Source organism: Alligator sinensis, unplaced genomic scaffold, assembly GCF_000455745.1.
Source record: "Alligator sinensis unplaced genomic scaffold, ASM45574v1 scaffold502_1, whole genome shotgun sequence".
Classification (NCBI taxonomy): domain Eukaryota; kingdom Metazoa; phylum Chordata; order Crocodylia; family Alligatoridae; genus Alligator; species Alligator sinensis.
The window spans coordinates 1,889,640-1,912,753 of NW_005841896.1; the positions used below are offsets into that span (position 1 = coordinate 1,889,640).

At 40.7% G+C, this 23,114-nt stretch overlaps 1 protein-coding gene across 4 annotated transcripts in view; it reads right to left on the minus strand.

Moving 5' to 3' along the window:
- Positions 1–13,705: 13,705 nt before the first annotated feature.
- TUB (tubby bipartite transcription factor) overlaps positions 13,706–23,114 on the minus strand; it is a 320,112-nt gene continuing 310,703 nt past the window's right edge. For all 4 annotated transcript variants that reach the window (XM_014517218.2, XM_014517217.2, XM_025197422.1 and 1 more), the window contains 3 exons: positions 17,131–17,229; positions 16,852–17,023; positions 13,706–16,116 (listed from right to left, as the gene is read on the minus strand). In XM_014517218.2, the coding sequence (XP_014372704.1) occupies positions 15,983–16,116; positions 16,852–17,023; positions 17,131–17,229 (405 nt within the window). In that variant the 3' untranslated portion in view covers positions 13,706–15,982. The remainder of the gene's footprint in view (positions 16,117–16,851; positions 17,024–17,130; positions 17,230–23,114) is intronic.

Genomic DNA, 23,114 nt, shown 5'->3' on the forward strand with positions numbered 1-23,114 from the left:
TCCGCGGCAGCAGCAGCCGCCCCCCAGGCAGTGCCCACCCGCAGGCGCTCGGCTCAGGCAGTCCTGGGGGACACCGCAGCCACGGAGGGAAGCACCAGGCCCCCACACAGCTCAGGCGGGAAGGCAGACTGGGGGGATGCGGGGGAGATCAGGCTCGCTGCTTTTCATGGGCAGAGCTGTGGAGCAGCATGGAGCCCGGTGCTTCACTCCATGGCTGTAGGGCAGCAAACTAAGCAAACTAGGGCTGCACCCTAAGTCTTTTAAGGTACATTACACTGCCAAATTTCCTACAGCGGCTGGAATTAATGCATAATATGCCACTGAGGTGTGCAAACACTGACACCATTAAAGCAGTGCAAAAGCATTTAGCCCGCTTTGAAGTGTCATGCACACACACCTCTTGTTTTGTCCACACACAGCTTTAGACTTCAGTTCATTCAGAAGTGATGCATGATACCTTTTTTTGAAACTGCTGCAAGCTTTAGCTCAGGTATTCCATAAACACACTTTTGAGCAGTACTTTGGTACCTACTTACATAAAATACAAACTATGCAATGATATAGCTCATTGGCTATAGTCAACAGGATTTCAAGCGATGTTGACCTCACAGTTTAGCAGTGCTCAGTATGTGTGTATACTCCAGATCCATGTGCTAATTAGTCCCCCACTCATGACTGGAACTGGATGTTCTTGTCACGAGTCCTGGGATGCTCCAAAAATTTATATGCAGATGAGGTGCAGGGCAACCTGGTCTGGCTTCACCTCCTGGAGGGTGGGGCCATACTACTCATATGTCACAGGCTGAGAGAGAAAGAGACAGAGGGATTCTGGGTGAACTGTTTGGGGCCCTGTTTGGTGAAATTTGCAAAGGCTAGTGAAGAAACAGGAATCATTGGGAATGGGAGAGAAAGGCACAACTCATCTGTGGGAGTGAAGCGGAAGTCAAAATGCATGCAATGTAGTGGCTTACCATGACTTGAGAGAGTCAGTGCTGAGGAGGACTGCACATATATCTTAATCATATGGGTTCCATTCTTGTGGTAAGTTCCCATCAGCATGTTTGTAAGGAGAGCAGTGGGTTGGGTTATGGGTATGGAGATAGGTGTGCGGGCACACGGTGTGAACTATGCAACAGGTTTTTACTGTGCTTTGAGCTGCCAAGTGAACCACAAGGGCCACTTGGCAGAGTATTGGAGGTGGAGTTTTATATCTATTTGCAAAAAACCCCCAGCATGTTTGTAATGGGACTAAGAATGATATACCTGTAAAAGTGTGTTTTGGATTGTCAAGTGAACCATAGCAGTCACAAGACAGGTTGTTAGACAGGTTGTCACAAGACAGTTATATGTGTCTATCTAGAAATTAATATTTTTGCAAAAAAAAAAAAATCAGCAAGTTTGCCCAATATGGGCCATGTATTTTATAGTCATGCTCAGTGTTGGCTGCATTTAATCAACTTCATAGTTGGCTTCTATTATTGAGCACATGCTGCTCTTGGCAGCAGTTCAATGATAGCCAATGTATTTAATAAGATTTCCTTGTGTTTGAATGTAAGAGAGCTCCCCCACCCCCTTATGAGAAGAAAAAAACTTGTCTTTTTTTCGAGTAAATATGGTATTTCAGACATAGTCACTTTAGATGCTATTAGTAAAACAGAATGTACAAAATTATTAGATAGAAAAATATTCTTCTTCCAGTCAACCAGGTCTCGAGATATTTTGCAACAATTAACCTCTCAGACAAGTTACCAACACCCTTTACCCTTTCAGAATGGACAGCAGGTGAGTAGTATGATTAGACTGTATCACCTCTGGAAACTCCTTGTGCACTTTACCTAGAATATTGAGAAATGTTGGAAAAATAGTAAGTTTAAGCCATTTCATTGTAACATTTAAAACCTTGGCCAGGTAAGGCATATCTGCACCTTTCCTTTACAAAGACTACACATGCCTATTAAGGAGCAGCAGTAAACTCTGAAGCTGATTGCTTTGGTGTTTATTGCTCCCAGGAGCACATCTGCATGTGCACCTGTGATTGCAGCACGTCAGTCTGGGTTGGAGCAACCCTGGCTGGCAGGGGGACCTGGGGCTCAGTCTGCCATCCCAGGCTGCTCTTCCTGGCTCAGTGTGTTGCAGGGGGGTTGTGTGGGGCACAAGGGTGTTTCAGTGTGGGGCTAGCCAACAGGCAGCCCTCCCACTGAAGCACCCTCATGCCCCAATCAACCAGGGCAGCATCTACACATGCACTGCTGCAGAGTTTTTACTCTGCAGCAGGACAGTACTTGCATTTACAAGAACTGCCCTGCTGTGGAGTAAATTAGTTTACTCCAGCCTAATGGGGAGCACAAGTAGATGCCGAGATGTTTACTGCAGAGCTAATTAATCTACTGTGCAGTAAATGTCTCATGTAGACATGCCCATCATAGTATACCACACGTGACCTTATGTTCATGCAACTCTGATATTTCATAACTTTTTAAAAGAAACCCCCCCTTGCTTATATTTTATGTAGAGATTTAAAAATATAAAGTCCAAAATGTCTTTGTCGCCTGTTTTAGAATACACAACGCCAGATGTCTTGTTACACATTGATTATTGTTCTTAGCCATTAAAGAAACTTACCGAGGTGCTTTAGCAATTGCTGTGTAGGTTTAATTCTTTACTCCTGTTCTGTGAGACATAGGTACATAAAATATACACAACTACCTACAGTATATTTTTATTGCACACCATATTTGGTTGCACTAATAATGTCTCATGATTTTAAGGCACATTTAACAGAGCAAGCCAAATTTTGCACTGTTTTAATTTTGCTTAGATCCTTTGGCTCAATGAGGTTTCATGGAATGTACACAAATGCAAAATTTGGCCTCTTATGTCCAGATTCATTCTAAAGAGTACTTGTGGAAGCAGTCCCCAATTCCTGTAAATCCAAGGAAGCCCAGTTTAAAAGAATAAGCTCCCCCACCATGAGCACATCCTTTTGGTGGCATCAAGTACAGGGTATAGTATTGACGATAAGCCTAGAGTCCACTGAAGTCAGTGGTGAAACTCTTCTATACTCTAATGATCCACAAGGGGGAAAAAAACAAACACATGAAATTTGAACATGATCCAAAACCTATTTCTTCACTAAATGGATAAAGAAAAAATGTGTCCAAGGAGAGGTATTCCTCACCAGCTTCCTCACCAACATTACACAACATCAATCCAGCAGCACTTACTATATGACATCAAGCAATATCAAACTCCAGTGCTTCTCATTAGTACCTTCCAGTAGATGTGGATGCCTTTTATTGTTAGAAAAAGCTTCCAATAAATGGTGCGCCAAGCTCCCAACACAAAAATCAACTTACCCTTGCTGTCAATTATTCACTGTCTATGACCTTCACATTAATCCCTGCACAAACTGAAACTGCAGGGTGTTTGTAAATGCTCATTTCCTAGGTTCTCTGCAACTACACTCCCCTGGTTCAGTGTACCTACCGCTCAGAAAAGATGGCTATGTGGCTGAAACCAATTAAATTATAAAGAGCTTTTGAAAGAACAATGAAATCCACGTGGAAAAGCTGCAATTACAGTTCTTATCAGTTCTTATATGCATGGTGAGGCGCCCATAAGGACAGAATTCTGATGAAAATGCCAGAATATTTAAAGAATAGTAAGTGGAGACAGTGGCTCTCCTGAAGAGCTATTCCTTAGCACTCAAGTAGATGTATTTTGATGGCTTTGGTTTTGCAATATTCAGTTTTTATAGGCTCCAAGCACATCTTTTCAGCAATGATTTCCAGCCTCAGAGGTGCACACAGTGAACTATTCTACCCAGGTCAGGAAGCAAACCTATAGAAACAAGCACGCCCACTGTATAGCAGAATGAGAACTCAGGATAGGTTAACTGCATGTTTTAGTGACAGATATCCTTCAGGTGTGATATCCTGTATGTTCTTCCTATATGGCAAGCTATACCATAAATGGGATCAAGGCCTTTCCCAGCACTGAAATCCATGAGGCAAAAAAAAAAAAGAAGAAAAAGAAAAAACCCCAGAAAAAGAAATGTTCATCCTTCCAATGAAAACTGGTAATTCTGATAAGATGATGTCATTTAAAAGTCTGACTATTCCAACACTGTTGACACCTTACTCTGTGCTTTTCCTACCTCTGTCTAACCCCTAAAAATGAATTCCCCAGATGTGAGGCTCTCCAGTGACTTGTTGTGAAGTTTGGACAACACAAGATGCCAAGAGATAGAATGGCCTAGAAGATCTTCATTGCCTCACTGAGTGTAAAGAAAAGCAAATCCATTTTACAGTGCTTCTCAAGTCTCTTGTTCAGACAGTACCCAGGACTTTACATTTCATCACCTACCTCAAATTCCATAATCAGGCTAATAAAGGAGGACTAAGCAACAGGATGCTTTACTTCTGAATGAGAAGCATCTGTATAAAGGGATATACTTCCCATTAACTTGCATGCATTGACTCCACAGCTTTACTTGATCCATCTTGAGGTTTCGACATGCCCTTTGTAGATACTCCATGGCAGTTTGCAGCAAGAGGGACTTAAATAAAGAAAAAATAAAAAGCAGTGATTCCAAAACCGAAGCTGGAAGATCAGAGCAGTATGTATAAGTAAAAGACTGGCATGTGTGTGTAACAGGTGATCTGAAGAATGATTGATTAGAAACTCTTCCTCACGGTCTGCTCTAAGCACTGTGATCTATGGTGTTGAAAACTGGCTTCGTGTATTAATGGGCTCGGCTAGAGGGGCAGACCTTCAGTGGATGTAAACTGTCATGCTATCCTGGAATTCAGTGGTGTTATGACATTTCATAAAAGGTGAGAATCTGCATCATGGAATTAGATCTGCCATAAGACAGAGATAAATCTTCAAAACAGCAGCCTTCATGTCATGGTTCGATTTGAAACCAAGCTAGAAGTTAAGACTTATAGTAAATCACATGAAGGTGAATTCACTGCATTGCAAAGCTTATCAAAGTCTGTCCCAACTGTGCAATTCATTCAATAAAAGATATCACCTGCAAAAATCCTTCCCTCTAGTATCACATGCTAATACTTGCAACATAAAATCCTAGAAAGAAAGGGAAGGGTTATAAAACTAAATATAATTTCCAGTGTTTCTTACTAAGCAAAACTTGGTTGGCCAGATTTATTTGTTAAGCAGCTTTTCATTTCCCTGATATTTGCATAAAAGCAACCCTAATATGTCCTCTATGGCAGGGTTTTTCAACCTTTTTAAAGGAATGTACCCCTTCTGGGTACACTTCTGGTGGAGCGGGGGTAGTGGTGTTCGGACGCTGAGCAGGGGGGAGGAGGGGTAGTGGTGGCTGGACACAGAGAAGTGGGGGGGGCTTCCACACGGCAGTGGCATGGGGTGGTACATGGTGGTGGTGGCTGCTGCCTGTGACCTCCCCCCCACCCCACACATCCAGCCAGCCAGGGGGCGCTTGTGCAGCCCGCAGAGGGGGGAGACTGCCCTTGCCCCCCTCCAGCCCTGCTCCTGGGCAGCGGTGGCGCGGGGTAGTGGGTGGCAGCACTCCATCCCTGCCCACCTGCACGTACCCCCTAACCCCTTTCCAAGTACCCCCAGGGGTACGCATACCCCTGGTTGACAACCCCTGTTCTTGGCAATAATAAAGCACCAGATGAAAAAGATCTGGGCCAAGGTAGAAGACTTTCCACAATAGCAAATGAGCTGGAGAAATTCTATTTGGTAAACTGCATTATTATTTTCTCATTCTTCTCATACATTTATATCCGCTCCCGTTTCTCCGGGAAATCTGCTGCTCTGCTTTCTGCTCCCTGACCTGTATCCCCTGACCAAACTGCTACCTGCTTTCTGCTCCCTAATCAAGCTGCGTCTCTGCTTTCTTCCTCCTGGCCTGTGCTTCCTGCCCAGTCTGCTGCTCTACTTTCTCCTTCCTGCTCTATTTGCCACTGTGCTGCCTGTCCCCTCTCTGATCTGCTGAGTGTCACAAACAGGGGCTGTCCATGGCACTACCTGCCCTCCACTCCCCGATGTAAATCATTTCACATACGTGCCTCTCTTCATTTTATTTTTTATTTATGGAGAGCACCCCAATAAAGGCTGCTGCTGGGACAGAAACATTTCCCAAAAGGGTTTAATCATGTGATGCTGGATTTTCAATCTATTTTTCTTTTTCCTGATTAGAAATCTCAGGACTCCAGTAGCTAAAATTCTCTCTCATTCAATGTTAAAGTGAATTAGTTTACTGTTAACCATGAAAGCTCAAAGCTGAGTATACCAATTCACAAATGAATTATGTACGGTCTACCAGTTAAAGCACAGATCTAGGGACTAAGAACTCTGAAAGTGCTCTACAGCTGTGCTGTGACATATGCACAGAGCACTTTAAAGCAGCAAATTGCATGAAAAATTAACCTTCAAAGAGGGTTCAGATGAAGACAATCCACTTTGGACACCTTAGGGAACTTCTGTTCCCTAGGGTCAATCTGTCACACGACTGGGCCCAGTGCTGTCTGCAAGAAGGGAGTGGTGAGGGAAGAGGGGGAGAGGGAGCTGTGGGCTGGGGTTTGCCCAGCCTGAGCTGGAGGAGGGATGGATTGGATTCCCCTTGTCTCGTGGCCCCTCCCTTCTCCCCCTCCTTCAGTTCAGGCCTGGCAAACGCTAGCCCACAGCTTACTCCCCTTCCCCTCTCCCCCATTCCTTCCTGCAAACAGCACTGGAGCTGGAAGGGGAGGGTGGGGCTGCATCAGCCCAGCCTGATCATGAGACAGGCAGACAGACTCAATTTTCTCCCCCCACCCTCCCCCCAGCCCAACAGGTGAAGTTGGGGGGTTGCTCTAACTCATGGTGCTTTATGCAAAGCGCCATGAGTTAGAGGGGGACCTGCACATCTGTCAGCACCCCTAGTTCCAGCTCTGCAAATGACTTCCATTTGCTAGTAGGGTTGATATGTCAGCTTCCATTTGCTACTTAAGTGTGAAAGTCATTTAACCTGTTGATATCACAGACTTCCTGTTGACAATGGGAGCTTATACACATGCTCTAGGATGGGGGGGAGAGGGCTTTAATTAGAGCAGCTCTGAGAGCCTCTTTAATTAAAACACCTGGAACGTCTCATGTATCAGCATCTTCATGCTAAAAAAATACATCGACAAGTGAATTTTAGTTAAAGCACTCCCGCTGCCATTTTTCAGTGCGGGGATGCTGATACATGAGATGCTGGAGTCTGCTGAAGCACGGTAATTACCACATTCCAGCAGACTTGATTAATCAGGTTTGCTCTGATGCGCTGTAGTTACAGCGCGTCAGAGCAGCCTTGCTGTTTATGTATAGGCACCCAATGAGAGAATACCTCACATGTTTTATCACCTCTCACCTGTTGTAAATCTGACCACGAAGAATTCAAAATAGAACTTGTTGAAAATGGGGCAAGAGGAGGCGAAGAAAACTCTAACTTAGTGGAAAATACAGATGCGTTTTGCATCAAGATTTTGCACTTTTCTGAGAAGTTCTACTACAAACTCATTTGCAGCCAGCACTGGAAGTACTGGGTGCATCTACATGAGATACTTTGAGTGTAGTAGACTAATTGTACTGTGAGTTAGATTAGCAGGCAAAACCTGTACTAATGCATGGTAGATTTAGTCTACTGCACATTAACATCACAAAAAGACCGCTTGTTTGCGTTAATGTGCAGAAGCGCCAATTACAGCGCATTAAGCTAGTATTTGTCATTACAGGTGCTAAACTTAATGTGCTGTAATTACAGCACATTAATGAATGTGTAGACGTGCCCACTGACATTCAGAACCCCACTTAGAAGTGCGTCAGAACAGTACCATGAGCCTTTAGGGAGATAGTCTAGATGTTTATTATTGAACCTCACTTATAAGCATAAGGTAGCTACTGACTACTACCTATTGAGAAAGCCGATGGAAAAAAACTGTCTTTCAAAAGGCCCAAGATGAAATATCTAGAGCTGCTCAGAAATCACAGATATATTTAGGCCTATACTACCTCTGGGTATATTTTAAATAAAGCTACCATTTATATGCAGTCAGTTGAGGATCAACTCTTTTCATAATAGGATTTCATTTTTTCCAGTGTGAGAAGCCTTTCTTTCTTTCTTAGGAAACAAGATGTCAGGCCTTAAGATGTCTTCTGCTTAATTCATACTGGGGTGAAAAAGTCTTGTTGTAGGGTGGACAAGCTACCCCTGTTTCTCATGAATGTGTTTAAATATTGTAAGTTTTGTTGCACACCTGCTGCCAAAAACGGGAGGGAGTGGGTGCATTATAAAAGTGACTGGTCACGTGCAATAACTCAGAATTTTTCCATAGCTCAAGGTCAAATGTATGATAATCTTACAGTACTTGTGTTGAGGACAGTGCAACATTGTCTGAGAAATCAAATGGAGCTGAGTAGTTCATACAGTTATGTGTTTGCCAGCAGTTAATGGTGATGGGTGAGCAATTCAGAATGGAGTGTTTAAAGTGCCTGGGGAAGTTAGGAACCTCAGCCCCATTAGGACATTTATGTTTTTGTCCTGATCCTGCAAATGTCTTCAGAGGCAAGTCCCCGAGGCTTAGGTCAAACGGATTGGTTATTTAAGTGAAACCTAAAACTCAAAACAAGCTCCTAGGAAAAACTATGGAGCAGAGGATTTCCTTATGACTTCTTCATCTGCACAACTACAAATAACGACCAGCTGGATTTTTTAACTCTAAGAAATAAACTTGATTTAAAGTTTTCATTTGTATTTTTCCTGACAAAGTTCATTATGCAATTCAGTGTTACTTGCAATATTCCTAAATGATGATCCAACTAAAATGTACATCCAACATTTACACGTCTATATGTCAAAAGTGAGGTGTGTTGTAAACATCCCATGCAGGTAATCAATCCATCATAGCACATAAGAAACCAATTCTTTTTATAGCAGACATGCACAACAGAGCCACCATCTGCAGTAACGGTAGCTGATTCTTATATAAAGCTGTACAAAATACAGTTTCAAAGCACCACTAGTATCTGATTTGTCACAGGAAAAAAGGACAAATAGGTAACTCCACAATTTATCTAGCCTCTGCACTATATCTATGAATGTGTCCTTTAAAAAGGCCATAGATTTACTAAAAAAATCAATGATACTTCAGTTTGAAAAGGGAAATCCATCAAATTGTTTGTCCAAGTGCTCCAACTAAGTGCTTCCCAGCATGTTTAGTGACCTGCATTACACAAAGTGTGAAATTTCCATCCCACTAGAGGCAAATTCCCACTGATTTCAATGGAGGAAAACCTTCAAACCCAGGACTGAATCACCTAGTCAGTGTTCCTTAGCTGCCCAGGTCAGATAGTAATTCATATTTCTCTAAGGTTTCCGCTAATATAAACTGAAATATAATACTTCAGACACCAGTAACATCTTTTGGCTGAGGGTAACAGGGCACTCAAACCTCGCAACAGAACTGGACGGAAGGTCCCATTAACTATCATCTCTGTTTGACGCATCGTAAAACTGAGGTACAAAGAAGTTAAGAGATCTGTCCAAAATCACAAAGTGAGTAATGGTAAGACTAAAACGTAGGTCTCCCAATTCCCAGTCTTGTGCCTTAACCAGTAAGTCACTCTATGGAGCCATTTTACATAGGAATTTTGACCTATGGATTCGTTTTCCAAGTGGCACAAGCACTTAACATATACAACAAAACTTGTAGTTTTACATAAAACTCACCTTTCCATTTGTTACTGGTCAACCAGATTCTAAAGTAGGGAGAAAGTTTTCCTCAAGATTTAATCAAATTCCTCTTAATTACACCACTGATATAAAATAATTTAATGAACAGGGACCTGGATGTAGGCTCACCAAATATGTACTTATCTAAAAAAAAGTATTTAGGTCCTCTACATAGTTAAATAGAACACAATAATTGAAATACTTTTTAATGCATATTCCTTCAATGTATACGTACCTTATTTATTTACATACCAGACACCTTTTCTCCAAAAATTAGTGACCAAAAATTGGGGTGTATATCTTACACAAGGAAACTGATTCTGAGTATTTGATTAAAAGAAAAAAAAATTTTTTCTTCATTCTACCTTCCCAAGACAAAATGCCTACCTTATTTGGTGGTGCACAGCATGCAAATAAATATGAGTATTTCTGAGTGTCAGCTACTGAGCTTTAGTTCATAGGAAACAGTGAAATATTTTGAAATTCTGGTGAAAAAATGTGTAATTTTGCAAATCTTTTTTTTTCTTCCTGTTTATCAGCTAGCTAAGATATGAAAGCAGTCAGTAAGACAACAAAGAAGTTTCTTTTAAGTGTCTACAGTTTAGGAAATCTAAAATGGGCTTTCATACATGCAGAAGCAAACAGACAAAGTGCACCTTCCCTAAGTAGTGCATGGCAGAGGGTTGTGCTGACTAATACTGATTTGCTAGAGGTAAATTCACGCTGTGTCTCACACATACTCAGAATTTGCAGTTCAAGCGAAGGCCAAAATTAGATGTATGGGAGAATGGAGAACAATTTTTTTTCCTAAAAACTGCAAAGGTGTCCTACATGGATACTTGATGAGAATTTGAGAATCAGCCCCTTCTATTAGTATCCAGTGCATGCTGTTCTCTTAAGTGTGGTATCCAAAATAGTCAGAAGAGGTATATTTTACTGGAAGGTACTCACTTCCAATTAAAAATGTGCAAAGTATTTTCTTAGCAAGACAGAAACCCATATAGGTGTTAGGCCTTGCTAGTACAAAGGGATAGCAGAGGCGGACTCCTTCGGAGAGTTCCACTGGTTGCATCCAAACGAGCTTGGCCACGTGGCATGTGGTGGTGCAGACCTATCTGTAGTGCCACACACTGCACATTCAGGTGTTTCCCATGCTGCTACCTTGCAGTGCAGGGGTTGGGTTTTTTGACCCTGGGAGATCCCAGGGTCAAAATAAGCTGCGTGGAAAAAAAGTGGGGCGGTACATCTGGAGGCAGTGTGCGCTGCCCAAAACCGGAGCCTGGCCGGTTGGAGCCACACTCTGGCTGCCAGCCAAACTCCCAGGTGCAGGAGCGCTGTGGCTGAAGCTTGCCTGGCCCCCAGGACCTAAGGTAAGGCTGCTGGGGCTAACATACCCCACCCGCAGTAACTTGCCATGTGCCAGAGTGGCACACCTTGTACCGCTGCTAGTTGTCCCTGGGGAATCAAATGTCTGTGCTTGTCTGGACGCAGCAAATTCAAGCCCGCTTTCTGATAACCTCAAATGTCATTGGCACTACTTGTGCCCATCAGCACTTCCCAGGATCAGAAAACAAGACTACCCCATCCTGTTAACATAATCAGAAACTAAATGCATTGGTAGTAATCTAGATTGTTACTTCTTCAGGGCAGGGATTGTCTCTTTCTATGTCTATGTATATCTCTAGTTCAGTGGAGTCCCATCCTCATTGGGAAACCTGGACTCTTCCATAAAACAAATAATGGATAACAAACAAACATCACAAAAAACTGTTCAGATGCAGGAGAACATAGTGGAAATATTTAAGCAAACTTTTCTGTGCCAAAGGGTTAAACTGCTTACAAACTCCTCAATTTGCAGTGAATGTACAGGGTAAGATTCTCACCAAGAGCAGAATTGAGTCAACACCAGATGCTTCCCTAAATCTTACCCCCAATGTCTATGCTGGTTGAAACTCTCCACCATTTTACCCATCAAAAGCTAGTAATGGGCTAGGAGGATTGGATCCAGGGCTTTGGTTCAGTATTGTACAGAGAAAACTTGGCACTGTAATTTGGATCCACAATAAGACTGTAACAGGAAAGGGATATGCACGTGTACACACCCACGTGTGTGTGCATGTGTATGTATGCATATCTCTTCCCTGTTCTGCTTGTAGACAAATATTTTACACTTTAATGTGACCTTTTAATTTAGCTTGTCACTTTGTTCACACACACACATGCGCACGCGCGCACGCACACACGTGTGCATGTGTATATCTATATCTCTATATCCCTGCCAAAGTCCACAGCAGAAGACAAAATCATCAATATTTAAAACAACATAAAATCAACTTCCAACCAAATAGTTATTGGAGCAAGTAGAGGAAGTATATGCCTTGATATTGTTTCTATTTTTGTACTGAAAAGACAAGGTTTAGTCTTTGTTAAATGTTGATAAGATAGTATTCCAGAAGCTACTAGTAGTAGCATTCTTGCATTAGCAATTCTAATGCAGAGACCTGTGCTACAGGATATTTTGGGAGGAAGATTTTTTGAAAATATTTACTCATATCAAAATGTATTTTAATTGTGCAGGGTATGACTTAGTTTCTCAAGGCCTGTGAAGTCCCCAGATATTGAGCTTTGCTTCAAAAGATTCTGCCTACTTAATGAGATGACAAGATTTGGGGAGAAAAGGTTGAGCCATAATATCCTCATATATAGTAGTCTTTCACCCTGAAACATTGCAAAACACTTCACAAACTATAAAAATATGCAATGACTGAAACAATACAAATATGCATTCACCTCAAGGGCAGAAGCTGACAGTCAGGAGGATGAACAAAATATAGTGCTTTGCTTGTCAACAGTGAAGAGTCAAGATTTTGTATAAGGACAGCAGAGGAAATTCCTACAAAAAAAAAGTGACACCACATTTCAATGAGATATTGGCACGTCACTCCCCTGGGCTCCTTTGACAATCTCAGTTTAAATGTTTATACAGAGCAGAAAGGTCTTAGCACTTAATCCTCACTATCATACCATACTACTCTAGTAGTCAGTCAATGGCTGTGGTGGTGCTCATGCCTGTAGTTGTCTCAACAGTTTTCCCCTAATGTTTGCAATTTTACTTTCTTGACTGAGGTGCCCAGAATGATGAAAATCCTTGGATATATAAGGCATTCTTCTTCTGGTAAACAATGTCTCCCTTAACATTTTTGTCCCTTCAAAGTTTGGTATTATTCCTATATGGGTCTTTAAGTGTGATGTGTTTTTTTTTCCAGCGTAACTCAACAAACCTGGTATGCTAAAGACATGGAATACAACAGCATAGGCATAACAGCCAGGGTCTGTACCCTGGGTGGCAGCGCCAGCAGGGGTGGGCTGGCTGCAGCAGCTGTTTGCTCACCTCCTCTTAGTAGGCTCCTGGAGGTGGCATGACTAATTATGCTACTGTACGAGAGGATGTTCTTCTACCTGGATTTGCAGACAGAGGTAAAAAAGAGTCCTAAATGCCATTTCCTAAGACTATACAACTCACTAGAGATGGCCAGGATTAAAGCCCTAAATTCCAACATTTCCCAATATTCAGTGGGCACGTCTACACAAGACACTAACTGTGTGTAGCCTAATAACACTGTGCAGTAGCGTGCCGGGCAAAAACCATGCAAATACACTACTGCACAGTAGTAATAGGCTAATGTGCAATAAGCATCACTAAAAACCCAAGCACTGGCGTGACTATGGAACAGCACAAGATACTGCGTATTGATTTAGTACTTGGCTAACCAAGTACTAAACTTAATGCACAGTAACTACGGCACATTAATGAATGTGTAGATGTGCTCAGTGTTTTCAAAGCCTAAGTCAGTCCAAGTTCTACAAAAGGGAAATCTACCTTTGCAATGGGCTGGACACAGACTCTAGTTATCACTAGAACTAGTAAGTAAACATTAGACATAGTCAGACATAAAAGCCATTTATTTGTTAAAATTCAGAGTCACATAATGGACAGCGGCTGAGAAAGAGGCAGGTGGTATAGAACTCACTGACAAATGCAGAGAATAAGGCACCCATTTGCTGTAGTCTTACATGAGCAAAGTGCTGAGTAATGAAAACTGCAAGAAATGGCTCGTTATCATCCACTGTAGGAATGGACAGTACATTCCTCTTAAATTAGGAGATAGTTTCTTATTTTATACTATAATAAGAAACTGGGGGGGGGGGAGGGGGGGGTTGGCCAAAAAAACAAAGACAAAGGGAAAACTGTGATTTAAACAAAGTATCTGATAGTTGGACCCATCAAGCAAACAACTATAAAAACCAGGAGGCTTTTTTCCATTAACTTCACTGACATTTAAAAAGGGTTGCTGATTTTTTTTTATTTTTCATCTCTTTCCCCCCCTTTCCTCCCAAAAAACAAAGCTGAGGCTTTCAAACAAAGCTGAATATCAAGATATAATAATCCCACAGCAAGTACATTTGTCTGCTGAAATTTCTTTGCCCCCACTTTTGGAGACCTGAAGGCAAATGCACAGAATCAAACGTATTTCTTTTATTAGTTGAAATCATACTGTCCAAATGGCACAACCTGTCTTCCTGGCCTGTCTCTTGAAGTTATAAAAGGACTGCAGGCTGTGAGACAAGCAGATTTGATCACATTTTCTCATTATATAATCTTTGGTTGTGCAATGTAGAGATGCTATACAGGATAGGAAAAGGGTTTGTAATAAGCATAGTATAAAATGTGGCTGTTTCTTTTACATGTTATTCACATTTTTAATGTTCTTTTGATGAACTGTATATAAATCCTATTAGTTGTGTGTCAGTTTGGGGTACTATTTTTTGAATGGCACAAAGGAAGGGAGAGACTCAATCTCCATTACTCTTAAGGGGGTTTATGCATTGCTCACAGTTAAAGTCTCTGCCTGGATGAAATTTGAAATGTTTAAAATACCAGAAAATCGTGTGCACAGAGCTTATGTTTTGGAACAAAATTTGCTTATATATTCCAGACCCATTAGAAAAGGTGAAACAGAAGAAAATGCTATTTTAAGCTAGTTGAATACCCTGCGTGTACCTATTTTGTACATAACGTACACAATATCTGCCTAGAAGCATGTTGCTCAGTAGCTGGCACTTTGACATTATAAAGTGACATACAGTTTCAATAGGTTTCAAGCATTCTTACAAAGGGAAATAAATATGGAGATTGGTTGTCACCGAACGTTTGACAAAACTCAACCAGCAAAATTTAAAATCACAAAAGGCCAAACAGATTTAATATAATATTTGCACTTCCTTCCTCTGCCAAATGAACAACTGGTTTAAAATGATGCATCTCTGGGAAGAGACCTTTATCCAACTATGTATATCACTTGACACAAAATATGCATCTGAACTGCTACAGTGATAGAAGAATATAGTTTCCAACATCCAACATGCCAAACTGAGTTTAAAGTTGTGTTCTGCTGGTATTCAGGCTTACACTCATTTTCTGTAATTCCAATACATTTATATTTGAGACAGAAATTAAAAGCATGAAGATGTTAAAACATGAAATGATTCCTTAAAATTCAAGTGACTTGTGCAACATTATTTTGTGCTTTCTACTTTTCTTTTTTCCCCAACTGTAATTACAATTCACCATGCCCCTTTACATAAATAGTAACAAATCAAGTTCAGTCCAGCACAGGCTTTCTACTCTCAGACTTGGCTTTGTACTACATGAGATCCTTGCAAATTCAAAAAGTGCATCTTTTTTGGTGATCTTTCTTCTATGTTGGGTGATGTGAAGCTCAAAGTATTCAATGGAATAAATTAATCTTGAGGTATGATTACAGCCTCCAAATGCTTCTTAAATGTAAAAACAATTTTTTTTTCTTTTTTTGAGATAGCTTTCTGGATTTAGAAAAAGACACACCACTTCTAATGGTGCTACATGAGCCAAGGTACAGTACATCATGGCACATCTCCATAACATAACTGAGAATGTTAGAATGGACTTCTATTTACAGAAACTTGATGCCACTTCCAGAAAAATATATAAACAGAAAAAACCCCCAATATTTCCTGAATGTCCTGAATTTTTAAAAGATTCACATAATTTTTCTTCACAACAATCCCATGGTCCTTCCAAAAATGTACTTTCCCTGGCCTTTTTAGCATGAACCCCAAATGTCACCAGCAAGTACTTGGAATCCTGTTTTCCCTTTGTGGCATACTGCTTCAGCTGTGTGAATACTTTACCACTCTTGTTTATTCACAAGCCAGTTTGCTGTCAAAGCTGGAGAGAGCAATGGCAAATGCTTGTAGTGCACACATTGGATAGTTGTAGTCCATGGTGAATACATCCTCAGCCACACGGCCAAACTGCATGACTATATAGTCAGCTGTAATAAAAGTCATAAAAATTGACAAAACGTTAACTTTTGCTACAGCCACTCCTAAATAAATATGCGCTCAGTGCCATCCTGCAGCCCAAAAACTAAAGCAAAATGTGGCTCTGGAGCAAATAATGCAGCAGTAACTCATGGAAGCAGTTGAATTGACTGCAGTGGCTTCAGCTCATATGAGGGCAGCTGGAGTGAGGGCTCAAATACTGAGACTCAAGTGGGATTTCCTTTACAATTTTACATGGATAACTAATGGGATCTTTAAAGAGAAACAACATAGCAGGCTGCTAGCAATTTGCCTATATAAGCATGAAATTCTCATCCCTATATTACTCCAACAGGTCCTTAGCATACCTTAGTGCAGCCCACAGCGCTGCTACAGTGCAACTGTGAGATCAAATTAGCTTCCACAGCAGTTTACAATCTAGAGGGTGGAAAGGTGTATTAAAGCTTCTCTTGCACTTCAGATGCTGCACTAACAGATCTGTAAGAAACTATCAGATCTCCATAGGAGTGTTTTGCCCTACTTTGCACCAATATAGATGAAGACAAGACAGAGGAGCAGTGAACAAGGGCCCACAGTTAAAAACAAACAAACAAACAAACAAATACATGAATGAAGAGGCTTTTCCATGATTCACTTAGGTAATAAGGGTCTGGACAAAATCACTGACAGTTTGTAGACAAAACAATTGATATGTCTAAGGTTCCAATTTGATGATCTGTACTTACGATCATTATCGTGAATAATTTGGAAGTTTTTCACTGAGGCTTGTGTGACTCGACCATGGAAATTTAAAACATAAGACTGGGTGTCATCATTCCAGACTGGAGTCTTGTTGTGCAGTTCAATGACGCTCTCTGTATTTTTGTTCTGCCATCTTGCGAGAAGCGTTTCATGTTCCTGTACATATCACACATACATACTGCTGTTTAGTACTCTCCGTGAGAAACCCAGTCTCAGAGAATTCCTTCAAATAACTATTATTATTGACAGACACTGGGACTTACGTTTCGTGGCCTGATAGAAACTCTTTCATGGTCCATATTCATGCCTGGTATGATCACACTCATTTTGCGAGGTCCTTTGAAGCCCAAGACATTTGTTTCCTAAAAAATACATTAGAAAAATATTTGTAATGCTCAATACATGTTTGGCCTTGGGAACTACCTTCTTTGGCAAAGCAGCAGCATGCAAAATTCATATGTTAAGTCACTCAAAAACTAGATGAATTTTCTGCATGCAGCAGGGCTGTAAAACACACTATCTTTGTTTTAAAGTTCTGGCAACAAAAAAATTGAAAGTGAACGGTTTGCAATATAAAGTCCTTTGTGACAAAGCTTCTAGAAGCGCTTACCGAGCACATTAATGCAGGTAAAAATTGATTGTTAAAGACAAATGTGAAATACCAAACTGCTTGAATACTGTTATGTACCACAGTAAAATTAGTTATAACTTCATACTCACTACATTCAGTCACATATTTTAATGAGAATGAAAGATGTAACAGCCACCCAGACTCATTTTAGTCTACAGCCAGCACAAAAGCAAAAGAGGAAGAGCTGCCAATGTAAGCATCTGTCAGTATTGCTTTGATTTGTAAAGGTCTCAGAAATGTCAGGCTTAGAAATGAGAATGCTAAAATAAACAAATATGCTATCATGAAATCAAAGGCAGGGACTGCGGGGAGAGAGAAAGCACACTGGCACCAATTAAATGCCCATGCAATGCATACCATACTAACTCAAATACAACACATAATACCCCTTTTCCCAAAATTTAGCTACTGAAAATTATGTTGCGTGTTTTAAGTGAGGAAATGTGGGGAGCAAAGAGCCTGATTCTGCAGGAGCCAAACTGCTCAGCCACTCTTTGAGCCAGGTGAGCAGCCAGCACTGCCTGCCAGGTCAGCTGAGGGCCCAGTCCTGCTGGAGCCGAATTGCCCAGGCCTTCCACATGAGCTGGGAGAGCCTTCAGCTAATCTGACAGGTACTGCTGGCTGCCCATTCAGCTCTGGTCCAGAAGAGGGGCCAGCTAGTTTGGCTCAGTCATCAGCACCTACCCTGTCTTGCAGCCAGAGGGTTAACAGAGCAGCCACGGATATTTCCTTCTATCCTACTGCAGCTGCCTGCATTTTCTTGCAAAAATACCATACATACTGGCATTTTCAAGGGTTGATTTTCTTTTTCTTCATTCTCCCTTTCAAAAACAAGTTGTCTTATTTGGTGACATGTTCTATGCTGGAAAATATGGGTAAGTTCTTCTAAAAAATGTAATTTTGCTATCTGACCAGGTTCTTATAAGTGTCCACTACTGCAGTACTCTCTCAATTACCACCAACCAGAAAGCCCAGGGTCCAGATTCTTCTCCACCCATCAAGTGTCTATGTGGACTTAGGCACCTAAGAGTGATTTTACTCCACCTTGTTCATGTCCTTTAATATCCATTAATGCATCTACTTTTGTAACAAAAGTGGATCTTACCCTTAAGACTGAGTTACAAAAAAGCAGCAAAGAGGAAGATGACCAATCCTCCAGCTATCTGGGGATTTGAGCAGGCCAATGTTAATTTAATTGCATGACTGTGTGATTTTTGGGCTCTGGGGTAAAACTTGTCAGGACCCAATTACGCAACTGCTGGCATCTGAATTTTTAAAGGTGCATTACACACCCCAGCATCAGGAACCAGTTTCCCAATATCATGCTGCATGGCATACCTTTCAACAGGCAAAGAGTGGCTATGTCCCAGCTGTGCCCCTGACTGGTAAGATGGGAGAGGAGGCAGCCCCCAAGTCCAGGACACAGCTACCTGCTGCTTGAGAATTATGCAGGGAGCAGTCTTCTATCTGGAATAACATGCTGCCATGTGGGGAGCATGAGATGGGGAATGGCTCCTTGATCTCAGGCTCCTTGCCACCTATATCTCAAATTAAAACAGGCTACACGCTTTAAAATTAAAACAGGCTACAAACAAGGCACAAAGATGATTCCCATTAAAGGTTTCATTGCACAATACATTTCTTGCATGTGTGGCATATAGCAATTTTTTCATGCAATTAACATGTTAATTGCATGAGAAATATAACATCTGTCAAGGGCCTTAGAACCCTTGTGTACCTAAAAAATGGGATAGGCAAAGAGGTCTTATTTTCTTCTCCCTCTATTATCACCTTCTTCTGCCTTCACTGAAAGGTAGGGTTGGCAAGCTAATCAATTGACTGGTCAAATATTGTCAATTGACCACTCAATTTATTGTATATTTTTGACTGATGAAAGATTATGGCAATTTTACAAAAAACCCTACATTTTTTGTAGTTTTCTTGACAGAAATGTGATTTCTTAATAGTTTTTAACACATTTCTTAACAGAAAATTTGTGCTTTTTCTGTGTATTATTTGGACCCCTTGGCAATGTTTAACAATTTTTGACTGATATTTGACCAGTCAATTGATGAAACATTATTTGTTCAGTCAAATGCCCAACCCTACTGAAAGAACTGTAAGAAAGATGTTGGCCTAGCACTCCGTGTAGGCATATCACTGCTCCCATCTATGTCAATGGCAAGTGCTACCTTAAGATCAAATGTTGGGCACACCTAATAATCCTACCCCACATATGTGTTTTTTTCCTTAGGTAATAAGCAAAATGAAGTCTATCTATGGGAGAGGAAGTGTTTTGGTCATGCCACCATACTAGAGGGGGGAAAAATTCCTTCCAAAGGCACTCCCCCCAGAGAGCTATGTTGGAGTATTGGAGTCACTTGGAAGAGGCATGATTTTCTGACCATAACCCAAAAACATGTAAGATGTGTCTAATTGGGCATAACAAACTATGGCATGCCCTATCACTAGATATTTTTGACAGTTTAGCATACAATTTCCTTGTGCAGATAACATCTATGTCATTCTCTAAACCTCCGAGTATTGCTATAAACAGTCCATGGAATTTGGCCTACAATTTCAGCAGGCCTTCAAAAATGTTTCAGCTATGCAGGATGACTCCCATTGAAATCCTGTACAGAAGCAGTTGAGAGTTATGTCTCCAATAAAACATTTAGTCATGGAAAACTTCTTAATTATTTAAAATATGTATGACATTGTCTTTGCCAGACAACCAATGGCATCTTTGCAACTGCCAATTTACACCCAATATTTAGACTGAGACCCAAATTACAGCGATTGTTGACAGCATATGTGAGCAAGAGAGAACTTAAATAACAGTGCAAGAGCCAACTTTTGAGAAGAAACTTGTGCTTATTTCACTAACTATTGACAGTTGTGGTTCTCTTGAGCATTTCTCAGCAAGTTGCAGTTGCTTTATATGCAAACCATTGAGACATTGCTTTGGTTCGAGACTTTGTTAAAGCTCTCAGTTAATACCCATTCTTTATCATTTCACTCCTAACAAGCAGTATTATCTCTCTAAAATTTCAGATATATATTCTTTAGAATTAGTTATAAAAAATTTAACTAATATGTCTGCTAAATGGAAAGGGAATAGAAGGGGAGGAATGAATTGATTTTACAGGGTAAATTATACCAGTCAATGATTACACCATTAAAGGATTTATGAAAGTGTTTATCAATTGGATGTCATCATTTTGCCAAAAATCAAGTTGCCACATGAAAATTCTGTCCTACATAAATATAGCATATATGAATACAGAAAACAGGGAGGCAAAAGGAGCTTAAATAAAGCCAGAACAAGCTTCATCTAAACTGAATTTTCCTTATCTGTTCTATCACTACCACCCCCACCCCCCACAAACGCACACAATTTTTGCAAATGTTTTCCGCATATTAAATATTTTCATGCGTAAATGCAGGGCTGTGGACAACAATACCTGGGGAACTTGGTAAAATTTTGATTTCACACCAGTGTAACTCAATGCTTTAACACAATGCTGATTTGTACTGGTGCACAGGAGCTAAAATTTAGAATCTGAGCCAGGCACTCAGTTTGCACAGATTACTATAGCTTCATTGACTAGTACAGAGCTATCATGATTTTCACCAGGTGAGCATATGGCCCCCTCTGTGTGACAGATCATCTGTCCTTGCCCAACTACTAAACTGCTCCTGGGAGATACTGTAATGGTGACTCACATACAGGAACTCGTTTTTACCCCTGGTTTTAAAACACAATATATATTAATTAAATCACAAGTACTGCATTGTAATAACAACCATCATAAAATCCACTTACTACATGCCCTAGATGCTTGAATACAAACTCTAATTTGGGAAACAGGCAGTATCTACTAGATTTTCATGGTTTCACCCTCTTCCTTTCTGGACATTCGCCACACAACAGTGACTTCCTCACATATACTGTGTAGAATAAGATTTGTTTTTGATTTACATACAAAGCCCAAACTTTCCCTAAAATTAAACATGAAGTTATAGTAGCTACCTCTCTGTACAAGGGATTCAGGGCCTAAGGAATGCTCTCTTGGCGAGAGTCTTTTCATTGAACAAGGCTGGATAAAACCATTTCTTATTAACTCTGCTATCAGTTTACAGAATCTGCTGCAGACTAAATTATGTGCTACAACCTGTGTGCTACTGGCTTGCAGCAAAGAATATAGCTAATGACCTACCCTAAGTCTCATTCTTGTCGTACTTCAGATTCAGTTTCAAAAGCACAGCTATTCTGAAATCAGCCATTGGGTGCTGCTGCAGATTTATTAATCAAGTATTCTGCCGTCATGCTATGGTTCTCTTTGATGAGAATACAACTGCCTAAGTGTGCTCAGATAAACTCAGTCCTTGGTTTTACTTTAGCCCTGGGTCCTACCCTGGTGAGGAGCTTCACAAGGGATTTCAGCACATTTACCCCACAATTAACAAGCTGTTGCCAGCTTTTGACTTCATTTGTATAACAAGACCTGCAGAGATGATTCAGTACAAATGTCTCCAGATGGGTACTTGATCGGATGAGCCTAGAGGGAGCTGAGTGCACAGGGGTGCTTTTGACATCTTAGACCAGATGTTGATTCCATGTTTTGCATAAGACTGAAATGAAAAATGTTACTTCAGGAAAAAGACATTTGGGGAACATGCTGTGTGGTGTTTTACTATCCTGCATTTATGCCGCAGCTGCTGTTGACGATCTTCATTTTAACAGGCATGGTCATTAATAAATAAAAACAAAATTTCCTTTTGCCCTGGGTTAAATAGAACACTTGCAGATCTACACATTCTTTCTGAATACAGAAAGATCAACTGAACATTTTTTCTTGTATACTTAAATACACTACTCCAGATATAGGCATGTGAGCAATGTGTCAATTTGTTTAAGCCCCATTCTCCAGAATCATATCCACTACTTGAATTCAATTGCACTAGTTTTATACATATGGAAGATAACTCCGAAGTCTACAGTGCAGCATTCGTGGGCTTAATGATGATGTTTAAATAGCCTGTGATTTTATGTAAATGGTGCAATGTCTCAATTTGAATATTTTAAAACTATACTTTGCCTTGTGTCTATGCTGCACTTTTTGAAGCTTTATAAAGCATTCTACCCTTCTCCCCCCCTATCCCACCATATAAGAACTCTGAGGTCATCTGACCAGAGGTAAGGTTAAGACATCAGGCAACTTGACTGGAGATGTGGCATGCATGTGCAGAAAGTATCTTTCCTTTGTTTCCTCATGGCTTCCCTGAGAGGCAGTTTGAAACTGGGAGATGGAATAGCTCAGAGATTACAGGCAACCCCTGCTTAGCACTCTTAATTGGTTCCTGAAAAACCAAGCGTTAAGCAAAATGAGCGTTAAGTGAAACCAAAAGTATCTGACAATCAAAGATGGTGACCGCAAGTGTTTTTAATGACCCAAGATGGCGACCATGAGTGTAATAATGAAACTCACTGAGCACTGAGTGAAATCAGGTATCAATTTAAAATGAGTGTTATAGAGAAATAGCACTAAACAAAAGAGCATTAAACGGGGGTAGCCTGTATATGTTATCTTGTACCAGTTTAATGTAATGGAG